Here is a 12025-nt window from a genome sequence, read left to right as displayed (position 1 = left end):
TGCCCACCTTGCCCTGTATTCATCCTTTTAGATAAATTTTTCAGCGATTCAATTTCTTCTTATCTTACTGTTCCGCGCCCTGTCATGCCAGGAGTATTCGCATGGGAGTTAGTTGTATTAATTTTATTTCTCTCCCCTGGCATCTAGGATCCCGCCCCCGCCCTGGCCTACTGTAGTCTGTATCTACCGGCGTATTTTTACCCCCGGTTTTTCCTGTGCAATCTTTCAACGGCAATCTCTTCTTTTTTTTTTTTTTTTGGCGCGGGAGGGGGCAAGAAGGAAGCAAATAGTGGCTTTTTCTCCGCCCACTCTGTCCCACCCAGACTCATTAGTGCGCGGTGTATTGTTATTACGAAGCTAACCAGCGTCCTGTTCCCGAGGTACCGTTTATCCGTCTTACCACTCGGTCCTTCTTCAACGCCATATGTTAACTTATCCTCTTTCGCCATAGCTGCCATCCTAATTTTCCACTTGCGACGCCTCTTTCTCATGTCAGCTCAGCTGATTATTGGTCCCCGCATCCTGGGCACAACGGCACAAGGGCGCAAGGACACAAGGGCACAAGGGGGGGCGTGGGCGGGTGGGCAAGCGAAACAATTGATCGATCCCCCACAAATGCGAATAGCCAAACCTAATAACCGTGAAGGCTAAAGAGGAAGTTCCTGCGCGAATTCTCAGGGTCCTTTTTCAGAAGGGGGGGGAGAGATTGGCATGCGAAAATGTGTCTGGTGATCGCAACAAAAAAGCTTTGTTCAGGGTATATTTCAAGAAACGGTCATGTTTTTGTCGAACCCTCAATTGATCATCTGAGTTACAGTCTCCAGCTCCAACCCACCATGATCCTGGGATTTGAACGGTTGTGATATTTTGGGTGGTTGAGCATTGTTGAGCAACCATTGCAACCCGTTGTCTCGGACGACGCGAGTGATTGGATTGGATTGCACAAAACGGAAGTCTACGAACCGGGTCCAGATAACATATCTTAATGGCAAAAGAAAAGAAAAGAACAGAATAGAAAAAGTGTGGCGGTACCGCAAAAGCGACTTTCAACGCATGTCGTGGTGCCTGTCCAACGCTCGTCCACACGCGCACACGCACACACGCACACACACACCACCGTTCCGTTTTTCCTCTATGGCGGTGCAGGAAACTGCACATGCTTGCCTCAATTTTGAGACTAACCACTCACCCACTCATTATCTTCTTCTCCATTCTGCCGCTCCATTGAACGACAATAATGTGGAATGTGGTTGAGTCCATTGCATGGGATTCCTGCCTCATGGGGCGGAGGAGGGGATTACCATGAATAACTATGGGAGGTTTTTTTGTAAAACTCCTCATTTTACTCCTCTGTTCCTTCTATGGAACAATTATTGTTGTGCATGCCTGCCGGACAAACCCCCATATCATACTAGGGTTGCCGAAGCTTCGAACACAATTAATTACCACCAGCGTATTTCCCCTCCCCGACCCCGGATCTTGGCTCTGGTTTTACTTTTTCAGGCCCATCAGCAGATTACTGTTCCGAGTTCAGTGGGCCAGTTAGCCAGTTAGTCAGTAACTAACCTAGCGAATGATACTAATAAATGAGCCGTGTGAGAGCCTAAGAGGGGGGTTTGGTTTGAAGCTATCCAGATTATCCAAGAACGACACGGCGGGTCGAAGATGATCCGTTTTCTGGGGAAATACGAGATGTACGTAGCGTGTGTCTCATGCATGGACCGACCACCAAATCAAGCATCAAACCCCTTTACTTGGCATTCATTCGCTCAGTGCTTTTTTTTTTTTTTTTTTTTTTTTCTTGACTTACGCTGTACGGAGTACTCCGTAGTTAAGCCTTCAACGATCGGCTTGAGTTCCTGAGGCCTTATTACTATTATTAATTAGCATTTCGATTGAGATGGCTTGGCTGCCTGTCTTTTGCTGTTGGTTCAATGCGCTCTGTGCGGAGTATCTTTTCTTTTTCTTTTTTTATATTCTCCCGTGCTTTTTCTCCCGACGGGGGAAAAAAGAAAAACATGGTTTTCAAACCCAGTAAGTTGGGTTGGCTCTCTCCGTGCTCCATGCCACGCACAATTCTACAATGTGGCGTGATGATAAATGTGACGGAAATCACAGTCTACAGTCTGTCCGCTGTTGATTGCTGGATCCGTGGGTCATGGCTTCTGGCAATAATTGTTGGTTGGTCGCTATCCCACGCACTCTTTTGTGGTCCCGACTCCCTTATTGTCGGGATAAGCCCTTTTTTTTGGATTTCTGGGGAAGAGAGGCAGGACATTATTCAATGCTTTGGGGCGCTGGGGGGTATTGTATTCCTGTTCTTAGGAGCTGATGGATATCGTGATTTCATAACAACTTGCTGGTTGTGGTTTTTGGAAAATACGAGATCAAGCTCTTTCTCCTCACAGCATCAAAGCTTTTTCAGCTTCAATTGTTGTGAACATCCCTTTTTTGTTTTTTTGACTTTCATTCTGTCATCGACCTCCGAGTTCCTAAACTTTGGATAATCCAACATCGGCGAGAGAGGGGATTTGCCGGTGTCTCCGAGATCATCAACTCCCCCATACTTCCATACTCTTGACATTCATGATTTCCGTATCAAGCACCTTGCACCTGCAAAGACGATCGAGATCAGCAGGGAAAAAAAAAAAAAAAAAAAAAAAAAAAAAAAAAAAAAAAAAAAAAGGGGAAAATTTGAAATGAAAATCCATCTTGCTGCCATGCCGCGTAACTAATTTACGCACTTGCACTGGAAACAAAGGGATCTTCCACGCCAGATTACCTCCAATACGCACATATTCGCGCATCTACACGATTAACGCACTGACGCCGCAAGCCTGCGCGTGGGAACTGTGGATGAAGAGCTTCTGAATAATTACTCTATTTGATATCAGCGAGACTCTAAAGCTCCAAGCCAGCGGAACGTACATACATGCACTACTGTACATGTACTTTTCTCTAAGGCTTTTCTCTCATTTTGCCAACTCGGCAATCATCATCTCAACCGACTCATCGCGAGCATTGACATTATCAAAATCAATAATAAAATCCCATCTTGGCAGTTGGCCCTGCCTTGGATTTTCCAGATCCAACCCTATCCCCTCCCCTTCCCCCAGTGATGATGCGCCCTGTGTTCCGACTCGATTCCACAATACGTTGGGTTCGGGGCCGGCGAACCTGGCCATACACCTGTAGATCCACGAGCGCCTCCGCAGGAGCCTTTGAGCCGCCGAGCAGGGTGTAGAGGATGAGAGCGTCCTCAAAGGACATGCCGCAGCCAGAGCCTTGAAACGGTGTCGTGGCATGGGCGGCGTCTCCCATGATGCAAATTGGCCCAGATACATACGTACGGGCATGTGGATGCTCCCAATTGTATATGGCACGCTGCTCAGGCTGGTTGCAGAGTAGTTAAAGAAATATGCCGTCCACGTTAGCTATGTGTTTGAAAAGCTTGCTTTGATGGGGGGTAACTATATAGTTTTACTTACCTCCTCCACTGCATTTTTCAGATGCAGCGGCCAGTCCCAGTAGACCTTTGAAATCTCCTCCGCGCTCACCATTCGATACCACTTATCCGACCCCTCGGCCTCCTTCTCACGCACGGAAATGATGAACTGCACCAGCTGCCCTTCGTTCAATATGTCATGCATCAGAAACGTGCCATCGCCAACCCACCCATGTTCACGGGTATCATCAATATCAACTAACCCCTCGCCAATACTAGCCCGGACATCAGCGTACGACTTCAAGGCCATGACCGCCCACCAGCCAGCATTCCTCGCGTTCGTAGCCGGATCCCTCTCTCCAAGAATGCCCCTGCGAACCGTGCTACGGATCCCACCAGCGCCAACGACGATGTCGCACTCGTGCCTCGTCTCATCCGTGAAATGAAGCGTGACAGGCCCGTCCTCGTCCGCGCGCTCAACCCGCGCCAGCCTCTTGGACGCATGCAGCCGCTCCGGCGGAGCATCCCTGAGCAATTCCCGCGGAAACGCCGCCCGATGCACAATGCTCACCAGCGCCTACCCATCGTCATCCCTCATCTCATCAATCATGCTATTCCTCCCTTCGCCCTGCGCATGCATGAAGCGGACCCCGCGCTGCGGGACTGCACCGGCCCGTTCCGCGCCACGCCAACCGCGGCGCCGGCTTCTCTGATTTCAGCGGCAGACTCGAAGATGTGGACGTCCAGGTGGGGGGGTGTTTGAGCAGGGCGTGCAGGAGGGAGGCGCCGGCCATGCCGCCGCCTATTATGGCGATGCGGATTGGGGTGGTGGACATGATGTGATATGATGTGATGTCTAGCTATTTTTTTTAACTTGTTGGGTATTTGTTTTTGTTTGTATAGATTTGATAGAACTAGAAAAATATACGGAGAGATATATCACCCCTGAGACTCTTTCCACGGGCTGTATATGTATGTATGTACATGTACATGAATCTCTTATAAATACTTTTTAAGTACAAGCCAAACCCCCCTCATGCCCCTCACCCAATCCCCCGGTATGGAAAGTAAGTTAACTATGTAATGGATGTGGTTAGGAATGTACGACAAACTCTCCGAATAGCATCTCTCAGCAAAATCCATGCGCCACGCTACATATATATATATATATATATATCTATCTATATCTATTCCATGGACTCCCTTCATGCGGCTGAATGTGGGGATACGTATACATAGAGAGGTCCGCGTTTGTCAGTCCAGTATTCTGAGAAGTAGTCTTCTCTCCTACCAAGTTACTTAACAGGACAGACAATAGTAGAAGTGCTGACGTTGGAAATGTCAGGTTACATGTCCTGGCTTATTACCATATAACTTCCCACTAGCTAGCCACCTTTTCAATCAAAGGAAGCTTTAGACCTTCACAGGAAATTGACAGTCTCGATCTTGTTTTTTTGTTGCTTCTTTGTTTTCTGCTTCTACTACTGCGTCTGAGAGGAGGTATTAGTTCTCCATGTAACCCCGCACACGCAGCTTGTTAAAAACCTCAACTGACAGTTCTAGGCCCATATAGAAAAATACATTTCAAAAACATTATCCACGCCGTGATATCTTCTTCGCCCTGTTCATATAATCATCTCATTCATATAGCTGCTTCTAAATTGGACTAGGACTTTTGGGCAATCAATCATCTGCTAATTTCAAGGAGGACGACCACACAGCCATTAAAAATGTCAGGGCAAAACTATTCTTTTATTCTGGCGGGAGAAGATCATAAAAATAGTTCTTATTCCTATTTCCTGACCTTTTTCGCAGAATTCCGGGATCCTTCCGATGGAGTATCTTTATGCGCGGGATAGGTGATGGACGGGGTTTTTCCTTTGCCCGTTTTCTAGCGGAAACTCTGATTGCGCTCCTGTCTGTTCTCCTCTCTTCCATCGATCTAGTTTATGTGTGTCATGGCCAAGGGTTGGTTCGGGTTAGCTTTCGATTTCTCCCTCGAGACTGGTGCGAGTCAGGTCATGTAACTATCTCATTTGCTGGCAGTTGCTGAGGATGTGTCTAGAGTAGTTTGGCTGAATGAACACGGTGATGGAGATGTGCAGGTTGGTGATAAATGTGTAATCTCCCGGGTGTGTTTGTAAGATAAGAAAGATCCAGGAAGGATGATATCTACCTACTATGAATGGATATAGAGGCGGGTTATACATACTCTCTTACGCAGCGTACAGGCTGTGGATCAGAGGGAAACCCTTTTCAGAGTTACTCAATGCACTGCTTTGAGTAAAATGCTTATTAGAAATATTGAATTTCTTTCTACTGCAAAAGTACTAATATTAGAATAACTAATTTACATCTGCCGTGTATTGAACAAGCTCCACTTGTTCCCCCCGTTGTCCTTGCTATGCCGTGTCTTGTGCCGCAGGCGGGAAGATATGAAACTTGGTATTGTTTCAATATTGGCATAGAGTGGAATTCGTCCTTAGGATTTGTTGTTGCTTTTATTGAAGATAGACACGTAATCCTTTCTCCATTATAACGTACTGTACTATTGTTAAAAATCAATTATATGAAAGCAAATGAAAAAATGGGTTGGATATTTTTCAAACAGTGAAAATGAATTGGGCGCAACCTTTTTTTTTTTTTTTTTTTTTTTTTTTTTTTTTTTTTTTTTTTTTTTACGATACAGGGTTTGTTTCTCAGGTTATCTCCCCCTTGTACCGTCCAAGCAAGAAAATTCCCTAAGCCGCTGTGCAACCGTTCCTCCAAATTCCGGCTTTTCAGAGTGTCCAAAACTTAGAGGAAAATTCATTCACCATGATCTTGGGTTTCGCCCTGTCAAAACCACCCATCGAAGAAATCTGATCATTCCTCTCGAAAAGATTAATGGCTATGCCATTAGGTCCGTACCGATATCGCTGCTGCAAGGCGCTGGCTCAATAGAAATTTATCCAATTGCGTGGTTTCTCCTCCCCAATTGTGCTAGTAAGGAAAGCGGGATGTGGTGTTACTAGTTGAAAACACAGAGTTACCAAGGTATGCAGTTAGGTCTGGTAGTTACTGTACAACTGCAACCTCGATTCTTTTCTTCGGATTTTCTGCTTGGCTTTTCTTTTACATGGAGGTGCCATCAATTTGTTCCGTCCGCTCTAGAAGGTTTGGTAGGGGATCGAAACTTTCTGCATCTCACAAGATAGTCGGACGGAAGTTAAAGCTGTTTGCTCATGTTGCCTCTTTTCCATTTCCCTTTCCATTTCCATTTTTTTGGCGATGTTAGCTAGCTGACTCTTATCAATGGCTACTGGCTAAGTAATATTTTGAAAGTCAACCGATGACCTAAAAGTAATGCAAAGTGAGGTAGGTGTTTGGGTCGTATGTATGCATGTGTTGTGAGGCGGTCCAGTTTTCATTACCTCCTGAGCGCAAGTTTGGTCAGCTTTCGAATATCCCGGACGTGCAGAATGGTGTTTCTCGACAATACAGACATAAAAGCGTTATCGTTTGCTAGCTGAATATGTAAAGGAAAGGAGACGAAGTTCCTGGACGCGAGGAGTGGGTAGCGCAACCGAATAGATAGCGAGAAGGGCTCCTCATACCGATGATGTACCGATACCATGCTTTGGTGCATTGGCAGCCTTGAACTCTCAATTCTGTGATGCTTGTTTGTGAAATATTAGCGGACAAGATAACGGATGCGTCGATGAATTGTCCCTCAACTGTAGTCGGCTGTAATTCGAGGCGCTTCAAGAATCATTGCATGACTGAGCACTCTTGTGCGCCCTCTTCTGGCCATCCATTGATACCATGACGCGAGTCTTGACGTGGCAGAGTTGGGGGAGGGTGAATAATTGAGTGCCAATGTTTACTGGATTCGCATTGAATGGCGGAAATTCTCAACCGGCATGTTGATAAAAAAAAATCTTGCTCATCTCTTTTCTTTTCCAACATCTCAATCTGATGTGAGAAACTAACGTTGTTGCTTTCGCAACGAAAATTGCAGTATGGAACCCGTTGCAAAATCACGGGGATTTAAATGACTGAGATACCACGGAAGATACTTCCTGGAAATGATAATCCATCTGCTCTCACAACACCAAGGTCAAAAAACATATCAATTCAAAGTAATACAATAATAATGATTTCTGCATCACTTCAGTCTGTCCAACCAGCCTATTGTTATGCTATGCATAACCAAAACACTCCCGTCGCATTGATATTATTTCGCATTGGTCCTTTGCACCTATTGACTTTAGATAAAATATGGTATCGTCAGTAGTCATGAAGTTCCAAGCCTATGAATATTTGTCTTTTCTTTACTATGGAAGGGTCAGTAGTATTTGCCTGTAGCCGGGGGGATTCGAACATAACCTTGTAGATATTGTAGGTATACAAATGGCGCGAGTCGGTAGACGTTCCAACAATTGTATCCCGAAACAGTCACCTGGGCGACTCCAAGGCCGTTTCTGCAGGCTCGGAAATTGGGTGTATTGATACCAAGGAAATCTCCCCCCAACCTAATGAAGGGTTGCAGGCATTTTTGACGGCTGAAGCTCCATATTCTGTCTATGATGTAAACAGATACCTTGAACCCTAGATTGACGTAGACGCTTGGGCCATAGATATGAGTAAAGAAGAGATTTTGTAGGTGTTCGCTGACCGCTGTAGTCTGCCTTGGTCGGGTAACAATATAGAACCCCAAAATTGAGGGATGAAGAAAAAACAAAGTTGAATTGATCAATAATGTGCAAACAAGCACGACAGCAGCGATCTCCTTCCGACACCAGCAAGAAAATAAGCAACTTGAGAAAGTTCACAGCATGGAGCTATAAAATCTCAGTCACACACTGCTAACCTTGGGAACAATAGAAGTTTGCTCCCTGAGCAACTTGGCTTTGTTTTCACGTAAGGACACATTTTTAGTAGAAGTAATCGAAGCTAAAACAAGTATGGCTCCATATCAGTGTGCTTTTGAGATAGCTGACCACCACAGAACTGTATCTAGCAAAAATCAGTATAACCATTCCCCATTGACGATTTTTGATATCAGACGAAGTTAGTAACATAATTACCTAACCTAAATTTGGACTAGTCTTGAGGAATCGCGCTTCTGCCAGGGTTAGTTAACGATAACTAGTTACTCGACTATGATTGGCCAGATGCATCGGCAAGCCCTTGCCAGCGGGCTCGGCGGTCGCTGCGGATACCTCCGACGTCATTGCAAACAAATGCTTTGATGAAACCAGCTGCAATCTTGAAAACCAGCAGCAAGCGGGTTTGCCGCATCCATCATAATCATTCTCATTCTCATCCTATCCTGGATCATGAGACCCTGTTCCACCTTCTTCTACGCTTCCTTGCATTTAATGGCTCCCCCCCCGCCCCTCAGCATCCTCAATTCGTCAACTGCTTCATTCATTAAATGCTCTTGTTGTTTCCCTCGCATTTAGTGTTATCTGTCGGTAATCCATTCCGATCTTTAGACAAGTTCTCTTTTACCGTCCACTAGGTCCTTGCAAGCTTCCATTGACTTGACGATTTCTGTATATCACTTAGGTGGGCGGAGTAGGTCATCTTTCGGTCTCTTGGCTGCGCATAGGATGTAGGTTGCTAACTCTCCAATCTTTAGCTCGGCGCCATATTTCTCTGCCGTGCATATAGATCTTCTCATTTTGCCCTGTTCCATCAGTAACTCTAGGACCCATCTCACTAGAGAATGCCTAGTCGACCTTTGAGCCGCTTTCTTAAACCGTTTTTGTATACAATTGCTGCTGCGACAGGAGGAGGAGGCATCTTATATCTAGCGTATCGCCCACGCAATATACCTGGATCGGATCCGGCCTCCGTTCCGGCCCCATCATATAGCCGTGGAGGAAAGCTAGTTCCCCCAAGCTTTCCTCATGTCAAAACTCGTGACGAGCACATACAGGACCTAAAACGAAGTTCACTGGCAAAGACGACGAGCTTGCTATCCGGGAGCGGAAGGCTAGGAAAGGATGCATCCACCCTCGAAAGTCCGGCACGGCCTGATACCGATGCGCCATATGATCTGCTTGTAATTGGTGGCGGCGCAACTGGTTCTGGCATAGCTCTCGATGCCGCATCACGCGGTTTGAAAGTAGCTCTAGTTGAGCGCGACGATTTCAGCGCTGGCACAAGTAGCAAGAGCACAAAGTTGGTGCACGGGGGTGTACGCTACCTGGAAAAGGCTGTTTGGGAATTAGACTATAGCCAGTATGTCACGCAGCGCCTGCATTGTCATGTGGGGAACTCCTGCTTACAGATCTTGTATTTAGATATGCACTCGTTAAAGAAGCGCTTCGGGAACGCAAGTACTTCCTCCACACCGCACCACACCTTTCGATGTGGCTCCCAATTATGGTTCCCGTGCAAAAGTGGTGGCAACTGCCTTATTTCTGGGCAGGTACTAAATTTTATGATTTCCTTGCTGGATCCGAGGGGATTGAGAGTTCATATTTCCTCACAAAGAGCAAGGCCCTAGACGCCTTTCCAATGTTGAAGAAGGATAATCTTTTTGGTGCTCTTGTATACTATGGTAAGACTTGGCTGTCCCAACTCCAAAATCTAGCGTATTCTACTTCTGCAAAAGCTAATCATTACGAAAGATGGTGCCCATAACGACTCTCGAATGAACGTATCTTTGGCATTGACAGCTTCTTTATATGGTTCTACGGTTGTAAATCATATGGAAGTTACCGGTTTGACCAAGGACGAGTCAGGAAGACTCAATGGAGCCCGCGTCAGGGATCTGGTTCCAGGAAGAAATGGCAAAGAGGTAGAGGAAATTACTATTAAGGCCAAAGGGATTATAAATGCTACAGGACCTTTTACGGATTCTATCAGGAAGATGGATGATGAAAGCGTCAGCGAAATAGTTGCACCAAGCTCTGGGGTACATGTTGTTCTTCCCGGTTACTATAGCCCTGCAAAGATGGGACTGATTGACCCTGCCTCTTCGGACGGACGTGTCATTTTCTTCCTTCCGTGGCAAGGAAATACAATTGCAGGAACAACAGATAGCCCCACTACCATTACTGCTCAGCCTATACCATCTGAGGAGGATATAAACTGGATCCTAACTGAAATTCGCGGATATCTCGCGCCGGACATCAACGTGAGGCGAGGGGATGTCCTTGCAGCTTGGGCTGGGATTCGGCCTCTTGTACGAGATCCTGCAGCTAAAAACACGGAATCTCTGGTCCGCAATCACCTCATTACAGTATCTAAATCCGGTCTTTTAACCTGCGCTGGTGGAAAATGGACAACTTATCGGCAAATGAGCGAGGAAGCTGTTGACGAAGCCATCAAAGAGTTCGATTTACAACCGCGCCCTAATAAACAAGTTCCTGACATCAGCGGAACGGGACTTTTCGATGATGGTGCTGTTTTGGACGGGTCTTGCCAGACCCATCAAGTCCGTCTAGTTGGCGCCCATGGCTATTCGAAAACCCTGTTCATTAACCTGATCCAACACTTCGGAATTGCAACAGATGTTGCTCAACATCTTGCGCAGTCTTACGGAGATCGTGCATGGGATGTAGCTGCTATGTCGTCTCCCACAAAAACTCGGTTCCCAGTCCGTGGAGTCCGCATTTCTCCTCTCTACCCGTTTATTGACGGGGAGGTACGCTATGCCACGCGCGTTGAATTTGCGCAAACAGCAGTCGATGTTTTGGCACGGAGAACCAGGCTAGCGTTCTTGAATGCGCAAGCCGCCCTCGAGGCTCTCCCAACCATCATTGACATAATGGCGGAGGAGCTAAAATGGGATTCTAAGCGGAAAAATGTTGAATGGAATGACACGGTGAAGTTTTTATTGTCGATGGGACTCCCGAGTTCTCGCCTCGGTGTCAAACGTGAGGACGTTGAAAGTGGTAAAGCGAAGTTCGATGAGGTAGAACGGAGACTATACACAAGACATGGTAATTCACGACGTGCCGATTGTTAAAATCCCCCGTTTGTTTTCTAGTTTCATTTACTAACTATTGTCCATAGAGGGACCTGAGAATTTTTACAGCTCGGACTTAGGAACTGGTCACACAGATGAGAAACGGCTCAGTTCCTCTTCACAAACATGACCTTGACCCCCCTTTGGTGATATATCCCGCTTTCTTCCCTAAAACCCGCCTGTCCCTTGTGTATACTACTAGTTGACAGCGAAAACTTTTGCTTAAGGAATTCTTTTATAGGAGCTCCATATCCTCAACACCCATATCCCCTAATGGTCGACCACTTGTCCCATCAATTTGGCTGAAATAGTGGTCATTATGGAATGCGGGCATACGGATTTGTACTCGCTTTAGACAGGGACAAATAATCAGTCCCTCATGTGGTCTTCTGCTGTTTTTAGGAGATCGAAATTATACTTCTTTCATTGCATATCGTACCCTCTGCTCAAAAAGGAATTGGATGTTGATGTCTAGAGCGGCGAGCTTGATGCACCTTGTTTACCAGCACGCAAGCTCCATAAAATTACCATCATTACCAGATAGGTACCATTTCGTGGAACCAATTGACTGCAATTCCGCGGTAGGCAAAGAGAGGGATTAGCCAGGCAATTTC

General features: G+C 46.1%; 3 protein-coding genes across 3 annotated transcripts; 1 reads left to right on the top strand and 2 right to left on the bottom strand.

The window, feature by feature from the left end:
• Window positions 1-794: 794 nt before the first annotated feature.
• On the bottom strand, window positions 795-1281 carry BDBG_09541 (uncharacterized protein; the record flags this gene model as incomplete). Its single annotated transcript, XM_031724058.1, has 2 exons — window positions 795-981; window positions 1190-1281. 2 exons carry the CDS (start codon window positions 1279-1281, stop codon window positions 795-797), a joined length of 279 nt encoding a protein of 92 aa, XP_031581518.1.
• Window positions 1282-3036: 1755 nt separating this feature from the next.
• On the bottom strand, window positions 3037-8436 carry BDBG_09540 (mannitol 1-phosphate dehydrogenase; the record flags this gene model as incomplete). Its single annotated transcript, XM_031724057.1, has 3 exons — window positions 4139-8436; window positions 3489-3972; window positions 3037-3393 (listed from the first exon to the last, which is right to left on the bottom strand). Exons 1-3 carry the CDS (start codon window positions 4279-4281, stop codon window positions 3037-3039), a joined length of 984 nt encoding a protein of 327 aa, XP_031581517.1. The 5' UTR covers window positions 4282-8436.
• A 722-nt stretch (window positions 8437-9158) lies between these two features.
• BDBG_09539 (glycerol-3-phosphate dehydrogenase) lies at window positions 9159-11541 on the top strand (the record flags this gene model as incomplete). Its single annotated transcript, XM_031724056.1, has 4 exons — window positions 9159-9676; window positions 9739-9998; window positions 10069-11385; window positions 11459-11541. The coding sequence occupies 4 exons, from the start codon at window positions 9159-9161 to the stop codon at window positions 11539-11541; spliced, it is 2178 nt and encodes a 725-aa protein (XP_031581516.1).
• Between the last annotated feature and the right edge of the window lie 484 nt (window positions 11542-12025).

This window comes from Blastomyces gilchristii (genome assembly GCF_000003855.2).
Source record: "Blastomyces gilchristii SLH14081 genomic scaffold supercont1.56, whole genome shotgun sequence".
In the NCBI taxonomy this organism is placed as follows: Eukaryota; Fungi; Ascomycota; class Eurotiomycetes; order Onygenales; family Ajellomycetaceae; genus Blastomyces; species Blastomyces gilchristii.
The sequence above is the reverse complement of the archived record's forward strand: the minus strand, read 5'-3'. Positions and strand labels throughout refer to the sequence as shown.